The sequence below is a fragment of the Lynx rufus genome, unplaced genomic scaffold, assembly GCF_022079265.1.
Source record: "Lynx rufus isolate CCGP_SWC_20201006 ecotype Redwood Valley unplaced genomic scaffold, mLynRuf1.p SCAF_16, whole genome shotgun sequence".
Taxonomy (NCBI): domain Eukaryota; kingdom Metazoa; phylum Chordata; class Mammalia; order Carnivora; family Felidae; genus Lynx; species Lynx rufus.
The window spans coordinates 9,662,671-9,679,682 of NW_025814830.1; the positions used below are offsets into that span (position 1 = coordinate 9,662,671).

Consider the following 17,012-nt stretch of genomic DNA (forward strand, 5'->3'; position numbering starts at 1 on the left):
CTTTACTCTAACATGGAGATGAACATCCTGGGGGTCAGCCTTCCTTCCGGCCACCAGCTTCACTAGGGGAACTCACCATATTGTACAGAAACCAGCACCCTCAAATGATGAATCCACCACCAATGGGGCCATCTGTCCAAGAGGCAAGTGTGGTCATGTCACTCCTGCTAGAACACCCTGGTGCCCGTCCAGGGTCTCAAACCTCAAGGTCATCACACCTGGTGTTATTCAGAGCCCACCAGTTCTGCAGCCTCATCTCTCACATCTCGTGTCGTCCCCAGGGCTCCAAGTACAACGTTCCTTACGGTTCTACATTTCTCTCTGCCTGGCAGCCATTCTGTCCTGTTTTGTGAAGGCTGAGAACTTGAGATCTAATGCTAATGTGCTCCCCCGGGTTCCCTCAGGTCACTGCATTTTCATATCTGCTCCAACCCCTCACCCTTTAAAAAAGTTATGGCACCATTTGAAAAAAGAAAAACTGCACACAGAATCTTTAATATCGAAGTTGAGGGGTACCTGGTTGAATGATTTAGTTGTAGTCAAGAGTCAAGGCCTATAGTTCCAAACTGCCACATGCTCACAGAACCTCACACTTGGATGGGACAGAGTCTGGCAGATGCTGCCACACACCGATGACATGTTAAAATTCTACAACCTCTTTGGAGTGCAGTCTCGGTGGCAGCCATCAAAATTTAAAAATACACCCCTGACCCAGAAATTACACTTTCAGGAATAAACACTGCAGGTAGATTCCTACCAGAATGCAAAGATTTATGTGCAAATCACCCACCCCAGCACTGCCAACTGTGCTCCAAGGGGAAGTGGGAGAGACTACAGAACGGAGAAGATCCATGTACAGAAATACAAAAAGATCCCCAAGATGCTCTGGTACACGGGAAAAGGACAGGCTGTCACCGCACCATGGACTCTCCTGGCGAATAGCTTTCTGGTCCATCAACAGGACACTGGCTAAATAAGCGCAGGGTAAATTGATGCCTGCATCAGAAGACTAGGCCGCCACCAAATAAAACAGGGAGAAACTAACCAAATGTCTGCTGGTTGAGAATGGTAGATCCACACAATGAAAAAACACCCTGCTGAAACCCCTTTCACCACATGTGAAAAAACAAAGTCTTCTAGGTAGTGATACGAAAAAAGTTCTAAGATAAATAAGCAAAAACCAATGCAGGATGACATGTATGATATACCACCTTTTGTGTAAAAGAAGAAATACGACAATCATCTTTCTTGTATTAGGCACCAGCGGGTTCCTGTACAGGGAGGGTAAACGTGAACGAACAACGGGCAGAGAGGGCAGGTCTGAAGACAACTTTACACACAAATCTTTTGATATATATCTCTTAATATCTTTGGGAACCACAGGAATTCATTAACTATTCAAAAATGTTTTCAGAGGCACCCGGGTGGCTCAGTTGGTTAAGCATCTGACTCTTGGTTTTGGCTCAGGTCATGATCTCACAGTTCATGGGTTCGAGCCCCATATCAGGCTCTGTGCTGCTGGTGTGGGGCCAGCTTGGGATTCTCTCTCTCCCTCTCTGTCTGCCCCTCCCCCACTCACTCTCTCTCCCTCTCTCAAAATAAATAATAAAAAACTTTTTAAAAAGTTTTTAATTGAGCCAGATCTATATTCTCTGTGTGGAGAGGAAAAGAGAGCCAAGATTTACTGTTAAATGGGGGGAAAAAAGCAAGGTTTAGAGTAGTTTGTAGCATTTAAACACGGTTAATTTTTGTTTAAGAAAACATGTTTTTTTTTATTAAAAAGAGAATGAAGTCACAAAAGATAGAAGACTGGGAAACTGTTTCAAACTTAAAAGGCCTAACAAGAGAATACAATCCATGATCCTGGACTGGATCCTGGACCAGGAACAAAATTGCTGTAAAGGATATTGTTGGGACAACAGACGAAATTTAAGTGTGGACTGTGGAGTAGATAATGGCATTACATCAGCATTAAATTTGACAACCGTACTGTGGTGGATACAGCAGCTTTATCCTTAGGAAATGCACGCTGAAGAGTTAAGGACTAAAGACATAATGCTGGCACCCCACTTTCAAAGGGGTCAGATGCACATCATACACACATACATGTATATTTGAAAACTGGTCAAAGTAAATCGGCAAATGTTAGAATCTGGGCAAGGCTGAGCTTTCTTAGGGCTTTTCTTTAAGTCAGAAATTTCTCTTAAAGTGACACTGAAGGAAAAAAGAAAGAAAGAGTACATGTGTACACACGAGAGGGAGGAAGGGAGAACAGACTAAGAGGAAGTGCCCGGGGGGCCACCCCAGCTGGTGCCTCACCTGACACACTTTACCACATCTAGAACTCCTACTGAAACACTGTTGAGTGGTATTTACTGCACACGTACTATGCTCCAAGCATCATTAGGAGTGCTGCTAACAGGTTGGCTTAATGAGCCCACACAGAGTTCTGAGGTAGGTGTGAAGTTCCTTATGGAGAGCACGCTGCCATGCAGGGAGGCCGCTGCCCGGGGCTGTGAGCAGGCGAGCAGGAGCTGGGTCTAGGGAGTCTGGCCTGAGCCGGCAGCACCATCGAGTGTCAGTCACTGTTGTCAGTGGACAGCAGTGTTGGAGAGCAGTGCAGCCAGCCTATCTCTTGTTTTATTTTGCATGCACCCCTGCCCTTCTAGAAGACTGCACTGTAGGAAGCCGGTTCAACCAGCATGAGGTGAAAGGAGAGGTTCTGGGATGAGATGATGCCACAGTGGGGCAAGAGCCAATAGCAAAGGCTATTGAGCAGCAGAGCAAGACAAGAAATCCCTGGGTCTGTTTAGAAAACGTCCCTCTGAGGGGCTCCTGGGTGGCTCAGTCGGTTTAGCATCCAACTTTGGCTCAGGTCACGGTCCATGAGTTTGAGCTCGCGATAGGCTCTGTGCTGACAGCTCAGAGCCTGGAGCCTGTTTCTGATTCTGTGTCTCCCTCTCTCTCCCTCTCCCTCTCCCCCACTCACACTGTCTCTCAAAAATAAACATTAAAAAAATTTTTAGAAAATGTCCCTCTGGTATCTGGGATTGGAGGAAGGCTGTGCACACCTGATGTCCCCAAACCTCTCCAGGGTGCCATCTGACAGCTTCACGCGAAAGACCAGAGGGGGCGGAATGGCAGAATTTTGCACAAAATGACAGTCAACGTTCCAGTCTGGTAAAGAAAGACAAAGAGCCATAGCAAAAGAGGCTGGACATGAGGCGGACAATCACCAGAGGTATTCTGGGAACAAAGTCTGCAAGTCCAGCTGACAGGACCAACGTTTGGTTCTGCCAACCCCCACGGGCTGCCAGCACTCACCGCAAAGCAGCCAATCACATCATTCTCTGCAAACTTGTCTCCATAGTTCTCGAACCGGCTGTTGGTGGACTTCTTCCCAGTGCCTCCGTAGCCATAGGAGAACGGCTCTTCACCTGACGGAAGAAACGGGCAAAGGCAGATTAAACCCGCCATGGTCACTACGTCTGCCACATACTTCTAAAGAAAAAAAAAGTCAGTTTCATTACTAGCTTCACTAAACAGTTGCTTTTGTAGGGAAAAGTGAGGAAGGTTCTGCTGAAAGGAAGGCCCTCATCATGCAGAACTCTGAGGGCCTGGAGGGTTGAGGGGTGGAATCTGGGAGTGGGAGCTGAACTGAACTGCACAAAGAGAAGGAGAATCTGAAAAGAGGGAGGAGGGAGAGAGGGAGAAGGTAGGCTGTACACAGAGAAGAGACCTTTCCAGTGGCACTCACATTCAGTCAAGTATTACTAGTGGCATCAATTTTTGGTGTCAGCGCGTCTGGGGCAGAAATCAGGAACGGGGCTGGGTTTTGCTTCTGGAGACTGTGAGGTCTAACCGTTAGGAAAGGTGCTGGATCTCCTCAGGCCACAGAACCAGGGGCTGAAGCAGTGTGAGATTCCAAGGGCCCTGCCTGACACCTGGGTTGTACAGACCCTTGGCCAGGAAACCAAGGAACATTCTACCAGAAAAGAAGGTGCCAACAGACGTGAATTCTGGGCCCAGCTCTTCTGTACACCAGCTGTTGGCCTTGGACAACTGACCATTCTGGGCTCTGGATCTTTACCTGTACCACCTCCCCACCACTGACATACAAAATCAGAGCCAAAGATAAAATAGGAGCCTGAAATAAAGGGTGTGAACATCTATCAAAATGAAACTGTCTACTCCTTTTGACCTAGCATTTCTACTATAAGGATCAGGCTTACGTGAACAATCAGATCATACACGTGGACGACTCAAGAGTTTACCAGCAAAAAATTGCAATCAACTTAACAGATCTACACATCACTTAAGGAAAATGATGCAGTGGTCAGAAAGCTGTACTTATCTAAGGGGCGGTCGGGGTCAGTCGGTCAAGCGTCCAACTCTTGATTTTGGCTCAGGTCATGATCTCATGGTTCATGAGTTTGAGCTCCGCGTCAGGGTCTGTGCCAACAGCGGGGAGCCTACTTGGGATTCTCTCACCCTCTCTCTCTGCACCTGTCCTGCTCGTTCATGCATGCATTCATGCATTCTCTCTCAAAATAAATAAACATTGTTAAAAAAAAAAAAAGTTATACCTATCTATAAAAACATGCCCAGCATACGCTAAGTAGGAAAAAGAAATCAGGCCATGAAACGGTATGCATAGTGTGACCCAGTTTGAGATATACAAAGAACAAAAGAATTATCCAGAAGACTGTAGATAAAAATGTTAATGTCAGCTGTTATCTCACAAGTTTAGGAGGATTTTCATTTTCCCCAACTTGTGTGGCCTGAATTGTTACAAAGAGCACACATTATTTTCATAATCAGAAGGTTTATATGACCAAAGCAGAAAATCTCAGCATTGGTCATGGAAATCACTCACTTGGGGCCACAATGTCACTGAGGCTTGGAGGCCTGTGAAAATTCAAAACCTCTCAATGAGCAGCCCCTGCCTCTCTGCCAACCAGCCCCAATGCTCTCTGCTTCCCTTTTTACTCTGGGTCTGGCTCTGGACAGAAAACCCCAAACAGAACTTAACAGGGTTTGAGGAACTTATTTTCAGCATGGTTTGAAGACAGAAGACAACTGATCTTTTAAGAAAAGGATCAGCTCTCTAAAGAGAACTTTGGACCATCTCCTAAAAGATGAAGACTAAATTTTTCATAGGAAAGCTAATAGGATTATGGTCCTTCCAGCTGAATCCTGTACGCCTAAAGACTGTGTGCTCCAGCCTAGGCTAGTCGTGTTCTGAGTCCCACGCTGGGAAGAGAAGCTTAGGAAGTTTGAGAATCCAGGAATAGAGACACATTGCTGTACTCTCTGGACTGCTAGGCTGACGTCCCCTTACCCAGCTGGGTGCTGCAGGAGTCCAGGGACCAGCCAATACGGACAACGTGTGGGTCGGGCTCTGTAGAAGGAAGGTGCTTCACGGAGATTTCCTCATTGATCTGGGGACGAAGAATAAGAAGGCTCAGAACTGGTGCCTAGAGGCTTGCAGGTTATAAGGCAACACAAGAGGGAAGAAGCACACAGGCATTAAAAATCAGCAATGGCTTTTGTTGCTGGGGAAAAGGTGTTTAAGTGCTCCAAAAGGCCTGTTGCGCTGAAAGGCTCAGGAAATTACAGGGCCACAGAGATAGGTGTTTCAAAAGTACAGTTAATTTTAAATTTTAACACGCTACAGAGAAAACAGGGACTGTCATATTTAGTGTAGAAGGATAAACTGGCACAGTGTCTTTGGAGGGTAATTTAGCAACCTCTATCAAAACTGCAAATGCAGGGGCGCCTGGGTGGCTCAGTCGGTTGAATATCCAACTCTGGATTCCGGCTCAAGTCATGATCTCACATTTCGTGGGATCGAGCTCCACATTAGGTTCTGTGGTGTCAGAGCAGGGCTGCTTGGGATTCTCTGTCTCCCTTTCCCTGATCCTCCCCACGCTCTCTCTCTCAAAAATAAACTTAAAAAAAAACAAGGGGAGTGGGTGGGTGGGGACGCTGCAAATGCATCTACTCTATAACGCAGCAATTCAACTTCCAGTTAACCCTACAGATGCAATCAGAGGTGTATGTGTGAACACACGACACACACAGAAGAATATTCAGTGACACTGTTTATGTTAAAAACAACTCCAAAAACCCACCAACAAGACACTGGCCATGTTATGGCACATCCATGTCACAGAACAGATGAAGCGGTCAGAAAGAGTGAAGTAGGGTTGACATACTGCTATGGAGTATGTTGTCCAAAACACAGTATTAAGAAGCAGAAAGAATAAAAGGTGCGTTCTGATGTAACCTTAGAGGTTAGACTGCCTAACAACCGTATCTGTGTTAGTCGGTGGTTTCTGTGAAGTTAACCTATTTTCTTGACTTTCGGATGCACATTTTTCCATCTTGCTGTTCCAAAATCCAGACAGATCTTACAACTGATGTGGGAAGCAAACACTCTGTCAGTTTAATCGGCAGCGTTTCTCTATGAGCAGCACATGAAACAGTACGCAACTCACAATCAACAGACTTAGTCAATCAGAAACGAGAACACTGGCAGCTTGCCCTGTTAAAAAACGGGGATAACTGCCTATCTCAGGACGGTATGGTGAGAATTAATAGAGATACCCGTGCAAGGCACTTGGCATGTATCTAGCTTGTGCAAACGGTTCTGTAGATACTAACGGTCAGTTAAGTTTGGCTACCGAAAGGACACGCAAGAAATCACTAACATGTAAGTTACCTCTGGAGGGTAGGATGGGCACCAGGGGGATCGGAGCCTAACTTCTGCTTTTTTTACCCTACACTCTCCTGTGCCATCTGAATTTCCGTTGACCATGACTGTGTGCTTTTTTCATAAACAGAACCTGACCTGGACTATGGAGAGATGATGGTAGAGGATAGCCTGGTAGGTCCTGGTAGAGGATCAGTCCTGGTGGCAGGACCGAGCTTTGCCCAGCTCTCCTTCTACCCTCTCTAACTGGCAGGGTCCATGTCCACACTTTCTAGCTCATTTTTCTTCCAAACTACTCCTTTTCCCAGTTCGACAAACATGTCATACCTAGTGAGGTTGGCTATATAATACGTGGGTCAAATCTCACTAAGGAAAAATTAGCTCAACAAAGCAATGTACAATTGGCTTGCTTTTCCGATGCAGTGTTTAGCGATGACAGTTCTCCTGAGTCCATCATGCTTTTTTTTGCTTGGACACACAGTCCAATTAAATCTCAATTAAATCTCTTTTGCCATCGTGGCTCTGACCGAAGTGGCTGATGACAGGCTAATTCCAAAGGATGGACCTGGTTTCTGTCCCTGACCCTTCTGTTGCTCCCACTCACCTTCATCTCAAAGCACACACGGCCCCTTCTGACTCCATAGCTGGCACGGGCTCCTGACCACAGGTAGGCAAAGCCTTCAATCGTGAGAGGGTAGCCACTACTCCGGTCTCGGGCCACCTTGAAGTGGAGGTCACAGTTATCTGTAGAGGAAAAAGCCAGGAGTTGGCTGGTGTTTTAAAGGTTCCCAAAAGAGGCACAGGCAAAGATAAGTTCCCTGAGAGTGTTAACCAGGAGTATACAAGCCGACGCATCATGAGGGTAGGTGCACGAGAAGCCAGCCGCACTGCCTAACCATTCTCCTGTTTAGGAGCAAGGCTCCAGACTATGCAAACGGGCCTCTGCACAGGATCAGCGCAGCCATTATGCATAGGAATTGGGTTCTTCACCTCGCTGGGTTCCAAGGATGGCCGTCAGGGGAACCCCCCCAAATTGTACACAAACGCACTTTACAGGGATGTACATTTGCTAGGGAGAGGATCCATATCCTCATCATGTTCAAGGGATTTAGCATTTTTAAAAAGGTGAATCCCACAGCCGCTCACTTTAACCATTTCCGTGTGCTAGCTCAGTTTGGGAGTCAGACTCCTACTGCCAACAGCTGCACAAACATCTGACCCGGCTCCTCACTTGCCACCCAGGCACCGCTGTGCAGGTTCACCACAGGCTCCCACCTCCTCTGCGGGCCTTGGACTCTCCTGCTGTAGCTCTGACTCTTCCCACTCTTCAAGGAGCTGGTCAGGCCTCTAAGAAAGTCTTTCCTGACCACCCCATCCAGCAGGCTGGCTCTTTTCCCTCAAGGCTGAGAGTCATAGCCTGTACATTCCCCATCTGATCAGTTGCTGCTTCACTGATCACTGCCACCCAATATTAAAAAAAAAAAAAGTTTAGCTTTACTCTAGGTACACGGGCTTTGAGATCCTGTGATAGACAGGACTGTGTACAAGATATCTTTCTCTCTTCCAAAGTATGTAGGCGCTGCTCTAGAAGCACAAGCTGAGTAGAGAAATACGTGACTTGCTGTGAAGTTTCTGCTCTGCTGAAAAGTACAGTGTTCTCAGACCTGATCGACTTCTTCCTAAAGTCAGATTTGCAGGTTCTACCACTGAGATTCAGTCTGAGGAGGGGCAGGACCTCTATCACCGTCACCCCTCGGGTTCAGATGCAGTTTAGGGGAAGCCACTTATCCAGCGGAAAGAAACTGGAGGACGGACAGCGAGGCAGGCCAGGTTAAGCCTCAGAGGACAAGGTGGCATTGGTTTCACCAGGAACGTGAGCAGCTGATGGAAACTGGGGAACTGGTTGTCAAAGAGTTAAGTTTCCCCAGGTGCACTCAGGTTCCCTTCCTGGTTAGACGACAAGCCCCTGGGCGTTCAGGGTTTTCCAGATTGCCCCTGCACCCATTCTGATGAGTGTCACTGAAAATCCTCTGAGGTATTAGGGCAGCATTATGCCTCCCTGAAGAGAAGATCAGAGAAACAGAATGATCCTGCCCAGGATCCCAGCTAGAGCTGGGAGGAGGTCTTCGGTCTCTGAACCAGCAACCTCACTCGAGAGCCCGGTTTCTCATATCCGACTTTCCCAATACTGACTGGAGAGCAGAATCAGATGGGCACCCCAAGGACTCACATGTGTCGATGGCAACAAGGGTGTCATCAAAGTCATCTTCATCCTCTTCAGCAGGAGGCTGAGGAGAGCGGCCCCTGTGTCAGAAAAAGGGGTTAAGTCACATGAGAACAGCTGGATGAGCACGGAGGAAGGGAAATGAAGGTTCTGTTGGAATTGACAAGTGGCCTCCAGACTGCTTCCTGGATTTTGATTTCTTCTCACGGAGGTTAGCAAAACAACTGTGCAACCCTACATCCTTGCAACGACAGCAAGGACTGTTAACACCTAGGGTGAGGATGGAGACTAGAGGGGGCACACTCTGCTCCAGAGGGCCAGCCTGTTCAAAGACAACTACTCTCTCACACCCCGAGATTCTGACCCATGCCCTGTGCATGTTGGGAGCAGCCTCCATGATGGACTCTTAGCGATGGGTGGCACAGTAGCCCAGAAGGGGCTGGGCCGGGGAGGGGGAATGTGCAAAGGCTCAGATAAAACCCAGTAATCACAATCTGCCCACATCTTCCTAAGACTCCACATCTGCAAGTATTTGAAATGACCCATTTTTTCAGTCTCTTTCCGTCAAGCGTCCTAAATTATGAATAAGACTCATCTCCTACCAAATCACTAAAAAGGGACTAATGTTAAAATACTGCTTGGCTTCCAACTTACAGGAATAAAGCAAAGGCACAGAAGGATGGGGTCTAATGCCCAGGGTCCTGTCTGGAACAGTCTGGACCTTGTCGACCATGTGCCCAGATCAGGTACCCCTGGCCCATCTGGGAGGCTTCCCTCTGGTGGAATGCCCTTCTGGCCCTGCCAGTCTAGGGCTAAGGCAGAGCCCTGTACAAAGAAGGACCTCATCACACAGTAAGTTCATCTGAGAAAGCCTTCCCTGCCAGCCTCGAATCAGAGCAAGTATTTTTCCTCTGTTCCCCACAGGCAAGTACCCTAGGGCTCTGCTCAGTAGGAGGCATTGGGAGAAACTTGTAGGAGGTAGTTTCACATCCTAGCTTTGGTTGAAGCCAAGAGACCCAGACCCTGTCTTAGAGGGTCACAAGGCAGTGAGGGGATAGAATCCACCAGGTGGGAAATAAAATGTGTCAGATGACCAGTCCAGACAAGTAGAGAAGTAATGGTCATTCCTAGTTTGCGTGACCAGAAAAGTCTTCATGCAAAAACTGAAGGGAGGGTGGGAGTGGGGGTGGGGGAACTGGGGCTGGGGCAAAGGGATAGGAAGGGCTTGTCAGGAAAGGAAAATAACCAGGGCAGAGAGGACACTCCCTCCTCTGACCTCCTGACACACACCGTGACTACTGGTCTCACTAGGTTGTGGCTTACTCATGGGTCTGTCTCAGGCCCTATATTGGGATCAAAAGAAGGCAAAACCCACTGTCCAAACAAATCATCTCTGTGTCCCCAGTGTCCAGCCCAAGGGTAGGTACCTTGTGAAAGCAGCGGGAGTGTGACAATAGATAAATGAGTAGATAGATGGAAGGATGTGTTTGGGAAAAGGGTCAGGAAATAAATCTTTTCATCAAGGGATACTGAGCAGCCATTAAGAATAGGACACTGTGCAGGATGATGGGGCAGTGAGGCAAAGGACTGAAAAGGCAAGCTGGCATCTCACATGTGAAAGGCCAAGTATTTGGACTTTACCCTGTAGGTAATGAGAAGGGAGGAGCTGAGAAAGGAGCAAAAGTTTAATAAAGCTGAATCTGGCAGTGAGTGCAGGGAGAACTGAGCAAACGTGTGAGGGCAGATTGCTCTGCCCCCTTGGTTAATACAAAGGTACCAGTGGGCACCAGGCTACAGACACAGAGACCTACTGGAAGAAGGGGGACTATCGCCTCACACACCCACCTCCTATCCTCTCGGTGCTCGAAGTACCCCCGTCCCCGGTTTTCTTCATAAGGCCTCTTGCGACTCTGGAATTGTTGTCTATCTGGTTTGAGTTGAGATGCTTCAGGTGGGAGGAAGCTGGTGGGTGCTTCTTGCTTCATCTCTGTCTTCATTTCTACTGTCAGGACAAAGCCAGGTGGTCAAGACACTTGGAAACTCCTTAGCTATCACTTTTCTGGTTCCTTTACCTCAGGAGATGTTGGCGGGATCCTGACTACACTCACGATGGGCTGGGCACAGGCAGCTTGCTCGATTCAACGGAAACCTACCAGGGAGCCAAGAAGGCTGCACTGGAGAACAGGACCAGGGCAGAAGGAAGTCGGGGATGGTCAGCGAGGCACATCTGCACTGGCAGTTGATGGGGTGACAGATGTCAGCCAGATAACTCTCAGGCTTCATGTGGGAGAGGGGACTTCAGCACTGAATAAAGACCAGCTCTCTTAATAAGGTCCACCCAAAAGTGAATAGCTGCCTTAGGCTACTTTGCCAAAGGCCTCAGGAAAGTTGGCAGCTACCTTGGTCCGCAATGAGTGGGAGAGCCCTAGAGAGTTTCTAACATGGAGGCACCTGGGTGGCTCAGTCGGCTGAGCGTTTGACTTTTAATTTCTGCTCAGGTCATGATCCCAGCATCGTGGGATCAAGCCCTGCATCGGGGTATACGCTGGGCATGGGGCCTGCTTAGGATTCTTTCTTTTCTTCTGCCCCTCTCCCTGGGTCATACTCTTTCTCTCTCTAGAAAAAATAAAGAAAATTTCTAAGATCCCTTTAAACTTTGAGATCCCACGATCCGACCTTCTCTAATTATTCCTCCCAGAGAATCTCTCTACCTCATTTCTTACAAAGCGTCGTCTGTCTGGAAAAGGAGGTGGGAAGGTCAATTCAACAGGACACTGTGGGCCCACAGCTAACTCCACTGGCTTCAGTCACTCTACCATAAAGCCCAGAATCATTCCAGAAGCGAGGGTCTGAACTTAAGCCGGCCTATAGGTGTGATGGCCTTATTAAGTCACACCACAAATAGAAATCCTGACTTTCTATTTGTGGTGTGACTTAATAATCCAAGCACCTAACAGAGAGCAAACTGTGGAACCAGCATCTATGCTGACACTGCGGATCACTCACATCTCCTCATTTCAGCACTCAAGCCAAGACCACCTCGGATCCTTAGCTGTGGCGTAGAAAGAAGGCTCCTGGGCACCCACGGCAGGGACTGTGCTCCCCCATCTGGAGAGCCTCCATGCTTCCCAGCAGAGCCGAGCTCGCAGGAGGCCCCGATAAATGTCTGTTGTGGGGGTCCCTAGATGGCTCAGGTCATGATCTTGCAGTTCATGAGTTCAAGCCCCTCATCGGGCTCTACACTGACAGTGTGGAGCCTGCTTGGGATTCTCTCTCTCCCTCTTCTCTGCCCCTCCCCCTCTTGCAATCTTGATCTCTCTCTCAAAAATACATAAACAAACATTAAAAAAAAAAAAAAGTCTGTTGTTAACAGCACAGAAATGACTCTCCTTGGGCCAAATGATCCCACAGGTTTGACAGAGCCTGACACAAATCTGCAGTTTAACCTACATTGAAAGTAAAATCCTCAGCCACCCACAAGAAATGTCTGGGGATTTCACTTTGTGGATGAACCAGAATGGAATTAGATAGAATCAACTACATAGAATCAACTTCACTAAGTACAGACACTAGGGCTGTAACACAGTGACAGGAACACAAGACTGGGAGGCAGTTCTGGCTCCATCATTACTCAACAGTGGGACCCTGCTTTCTAAATGGTAGGACACAACTGGTTGGGAATGCTGCTTATTAACCAACAGCAGTGGCCCAGGCACCAGTTTCCTGGGTGCTAACCCCAGCTCTGCCATCAGATAAGCCACCTCCTCAGTCTGTAAAATGGGAGCAGAGAGCTGGGTTGCATCTGTGTTTCCCAAACTGACACTGCAAGAAACTTTGTTCGGCAAAGACATATTTATTCACATATTTGGGAAACCCTGGGTTTAAACAATGTGACACGGGTTTTTTTTCAGTCCAGGACTTCTCAGAGCCTTTAATGCTCCCAGAGGTGGTATAGCACGTGCTGCATTTCCAGGTATGTTTTAGCCAAGGAACCCTTCCCTGGGAGGTCCCTAATGACATCTTCTGGAACAATATTCTTCAGAATGCAGAAACTACTAAATACTAAACTAGCTTTAGAAAGTCCTTGCTAGATGGGGCACCTGGGTGGCTCAGTCGGTTAAGCATCCAACTTTGGCTCAGGTCATGATCTCATGGTTGGTGAGTTTGAGCCTTACATCTGCTCTCTGCTGTCAGCACAGAGCCCGCTTTGGATCCTCTGTCTCCCTCTTTCTCTGCCCCTCCCCCGCTCACGTTCTCTCACTCCCCCTCAGAAATGAATAAACATTAAAAAATAAAAATAAAAAGTCTTTGCTGGATTCTACATTCTAAGATCTTAAATAAGACTCAAGTACTGTCCTCTGAGTCTAAACTCTCCAGGGTGTTGATACTAACATCTGAAAACAGATACCATGAAGACTCCCCTCTTTCAACACCCGGGAGCAGGATTAAGTTCTCTCCTTCAAAAGAACCTTTCCAGAGTGACAGAGCCCAAATGGACCATCCAAGAGGAAGATGCAAAATCTCTCTGGGAAGACGGCTCTAGGCAGAGGGTAAAGGCCACATACAGATTCTAGTTCCTTCGAAAGAGATGTACAACGTGTACTTTCCCACCTGGGCGATAGGCCTGCTGCTGCTCCATTTCCAGAGGTCTCCTCTCGTAGCCAGACTCGTTCTCTTGCTTGATGACCTGGCTTTCATAGAATTGGTTTTGCCTGGTAATATTGTCCATGACATCTTAAAACAAGAAATGGCTAGTTAGAAAGGTGCTTCTTGGGACCAGAGGTGGGTTTTTGGTGCTACACAATGTCATTCTCAGTGGGGACAGTCTGCCAAAGGCTAAAAGGTGTGACAACCCCTTCAGATGGAACCTATCTGGGCAGTCAGCAGCCTCAACTGCCTAAGGACGTGCCCTCTTGTCCCTCAAATGATTGGCGATACATCTGTGACTGGGCTGTACAGAATCCCAACAAACAAAACCAACTGAGGCAGAACCGCTCTGGTTAAAGTGAGAAGATGGGAGGGTCAGAGAAAGTACCCAGCTTGACCTCACTCCCTAAGTCCCCACTCAAAGGCTGTGACAACTCTATTGGCAGCTGGGACTCCATGCAGCACAGTTTAAAAACCACCAGTCTAGCTGTCTTATGACATGGTATGATGTGTAGGGAGCTGGCTTCAGGGCACGACCTTAAAAACTACTCAGGCTGCAAATCAGCCTGCTGCCCAGCCCAACTCACTGCACAGCCAACCCTCTTCAAGAATCTCTTCCACCCCACCATAGCTGCAAAGATAAAGAGTAACCATCCCAATTGACAGAGAAATGGGGGGTGGCGGAGGAACAGTTAGGAAAACAGGAGTTATGATAATAGTGGCCTTTAGACTCATTAGGGAGAAGTCATGAAATATATGGAGCTAGGTGGGAAGGGTTTCGAGAAGGTGTCTCATGGAATCAGACTAAGAACGGAAGCTTATTCTTATTACAAGAATATTATTAACTATTTGTGGAATGCACACTACATACCAGACCCTGGGTATAGCTTAGAATAAGCTTGCCTCACTGAAGCCTTCAGTTTTGTGAATAGGACATACATTAAACAAATACTTAAACACAAAAAGCAAATTCTAATTGCATTCAGGTTTACCAAGAAGTACCAGGAGTTAAGACAGGAACCCAGAAAGTAACAGAGAAGCCATTCCTGGGGTTGTTACAACATGTCAAAGTTCAGAGGTGAGACTAGAACCAGAGTAGCAAACCCAAGAAGAACCTTGCAGCCAAACCCAGAGAGAAGTCTGGAAACCTAGGACGAGCAGCAAGCAGGTTCTCTACCCCAGTGGCAAGCTCTGCTAGGTGCCTCTAGGGCCCTACTGGTAGCTGTGCCAGGACCGGCAGAACCACAGGGAAGGAGAGACTATTCTGCCACTTGCTAACTGATTGGATCCTTTCTCAGAGGACAAATACATCTGGGCACAAACCAGGTGCAGCCCAAAGGGAGGAAAGTAACAGATCACGTGATCTGCCACAGCTCTGTTTACCAGAGCCTGAAGGAAGGGTTGCAGTGGGGCATGAAAGGGGCTCAGAGGATTTTGTTGTAGGGGTTACAGGAAAAAGGAAGAAATAGATTATCTCCTTAATTGGAACACAGGGAGTGCCTTTCAAACTATTCGGTTTCTTCTGGGCTCCAAGCACAGTACTCTTCTTCCTACAAATACTCACATCTCTCTTTTCAAATATCTCTCCTGTGCCCACAAAGGCAGCCTCACCCCGGATGATTCTGGGGTCCTTCTCCACCCTTAAAACATCCACCTCCTATTGACATGCAAGCCCAGTGCTAAGCCTCCTACACATGTGACCTCATTCATAACAATCCTGGGGGGCATATTATTATCCCTGTTGTGCACGCAAGAAAACCAGGGCTCACAGAGGTGAACTGACTTGCCCAAGTCATAGACACACCTTTGGAACAAAGTCTGTCCAGAGTCTAGCAGTCCCTCTTCTGAGACACCTCTGGCCACTGGCCCTTCCTCCTAGGCATTCCTGCAGCATCTCTCCTGCCCTAGACATGCACTCCTCCTTCCCTCACAGGTCTCTGCAAAGGAAGTATTCTTCCTGGCATGTGGGTCCCGGACAATCACTAGGCTGCTCTCACTGCTAATTTATACTCAGGTCGCCCCCCTCCAGGACATCACATCTCTCACCAATAAGTCAGTAAGTACCCAATGCCAACCCAGTTTCTTGTCTCTTCCCTCACCCTCTTGCTCTCTTCACTTGGCTAACCTCATGGCACCCACTTTTCAGAGAAATACCACAAATGCTGTATGCCGGAGTCCTTTCTACTTACTCCTTAACTTCTCCAATCACCACTCCCCTGTCCTGCTAGAAAACCACGTTTTTCTAACTCCACATTTCCTACCTTCCATACTAGGGTCTTCTCTCTTCAGACAATCGCAGATCTACCCTGCCCCTCTTGTTCTGAGCCATACCTTCTGGCTCACGCAGTGGTTCCTTACTACACCCTGAGATCCCCCCATTCCCTGGGCACACAAATAACTGTTTCTGAGGACCAAGGAGCCCTCTCGTGGAGACACTCAGTCTCAGAAACACTACCCCCACTCCATCCTGAGACCTCTAGCCAAGTCAACAGGTTTTCTTTCTCTTTCCATTCTATACCCTCCCCTCTCCCACATATGCTAGACCACACGTACACTCCTGTCCTGGACAGAAGGATCCTCTATCCCCCAGATACTCCACTGACTTCAAACTCCATCAACTTGCTATCAGCCGCACCCCACCCCTAGCTACTTTTCTGTTCTTCAAACAATCCATACTGTTAATCCAAGACGACTCAGCAGTAGGCGCTGAATTACCTGTTCCCAGAATCCACCCAGCTCAAGATCTCTAGGTTCCTTGTCCAGCGAGGCATCCTTCCCTCCCTTGCCTGCCCCCAGAGATGGTGGTTTCCTTCTACCTCCTCTGGAAGCCAATCAGAAGATCCCCAGGTATCCTAGTACCAAATGCCCAAGTTGGCCCTGACTCAAGGTTGGCCTTCCAGCCCTGGATCTCAGAGTCCCCCAGGCCATCCTTAGACAGATAGGGATCCCCCACAGTCCAATCACATGGTAGTCTCCCACATCCCCTAAATGCTCACTAGCCAAATACCAGAACACCCAGTCCATCAGATTTCCCCCTGGCCAGACACGAGCACCTCCACCTCACTAACCCATCCCAATACCAAATATGAGAACTCCCCATACCCCACCCAGCACCAAACTCCAAGATCCTCTATTCTTAAAACTCTTCCAGCCCTAAAAACACGGCTCCCGACGTCCAGCCCACACGCTGGGCTAGCACAGCCCCAAAGCCCCCCCCCCCCCCCCGGCTCCAAACCCTAATATCGTCATTTCCAAGACCCTCCTTGGCCCCCGGTTAGAAAACCTCTTGTTCTTCCGACTCTCTTCGGCTCCAGAAACCACGGCTTCCGGTCTCCGAGCCCCAGACTCCGGAATCCTCTACACCCCCGGGACCTTCCTCATCTCCGAAACCAAGAGCCCCCACTCCAGTAGCTCTCCTGCACCGAA

The 17,012-nt window shown here is 48.1% G+C and overlaps 1 protein-coding gene across 3 annotated transcripts in view; it reads right to left on the minus strand.

The window, feature by feature from the left end:
- Positions 1–17,012, minus strand: part of HNRNPUL1 (heterogeneous nuclear ribonucleoprotein U like 1) — a 34,547-nt gene that overhangs the window by 16,917 nt on the left and 618 nt on the right. For 2 of the 3 annotated variants that reach the window (XM_047078008.1, XM_047078010.1), the window contains exons 2-7: positions 13,551–13,673; positions 10,785–10,941; positions 8,946–9,019; positions 7,320–7,459; positions 5,342–5,441; positions 3,325–3,437 (exon numbers count right to left, since the gene is read on the minus strand). In XM_047078008.1, coding sequence (XP_046933964.1) covers positions 3,325–3,437; positions 5,342–5,441; positions 7,320–7,459; positions 8,946–9,019; positions 10,785–10,941; positions 13,551–13,673 — 707 coding nt within the window. The remainder of the gene's footprint in view (positions 1–3,324; positions 3,438–5,341; positions 5,442–7,319; positions 7,460–8,945; positions 9,020–10,784; positions 10,942–13,550; positions 13,674–17,012) is intronic. The other variant, XM_047078009.1, reaches the window with a different exon arrangement.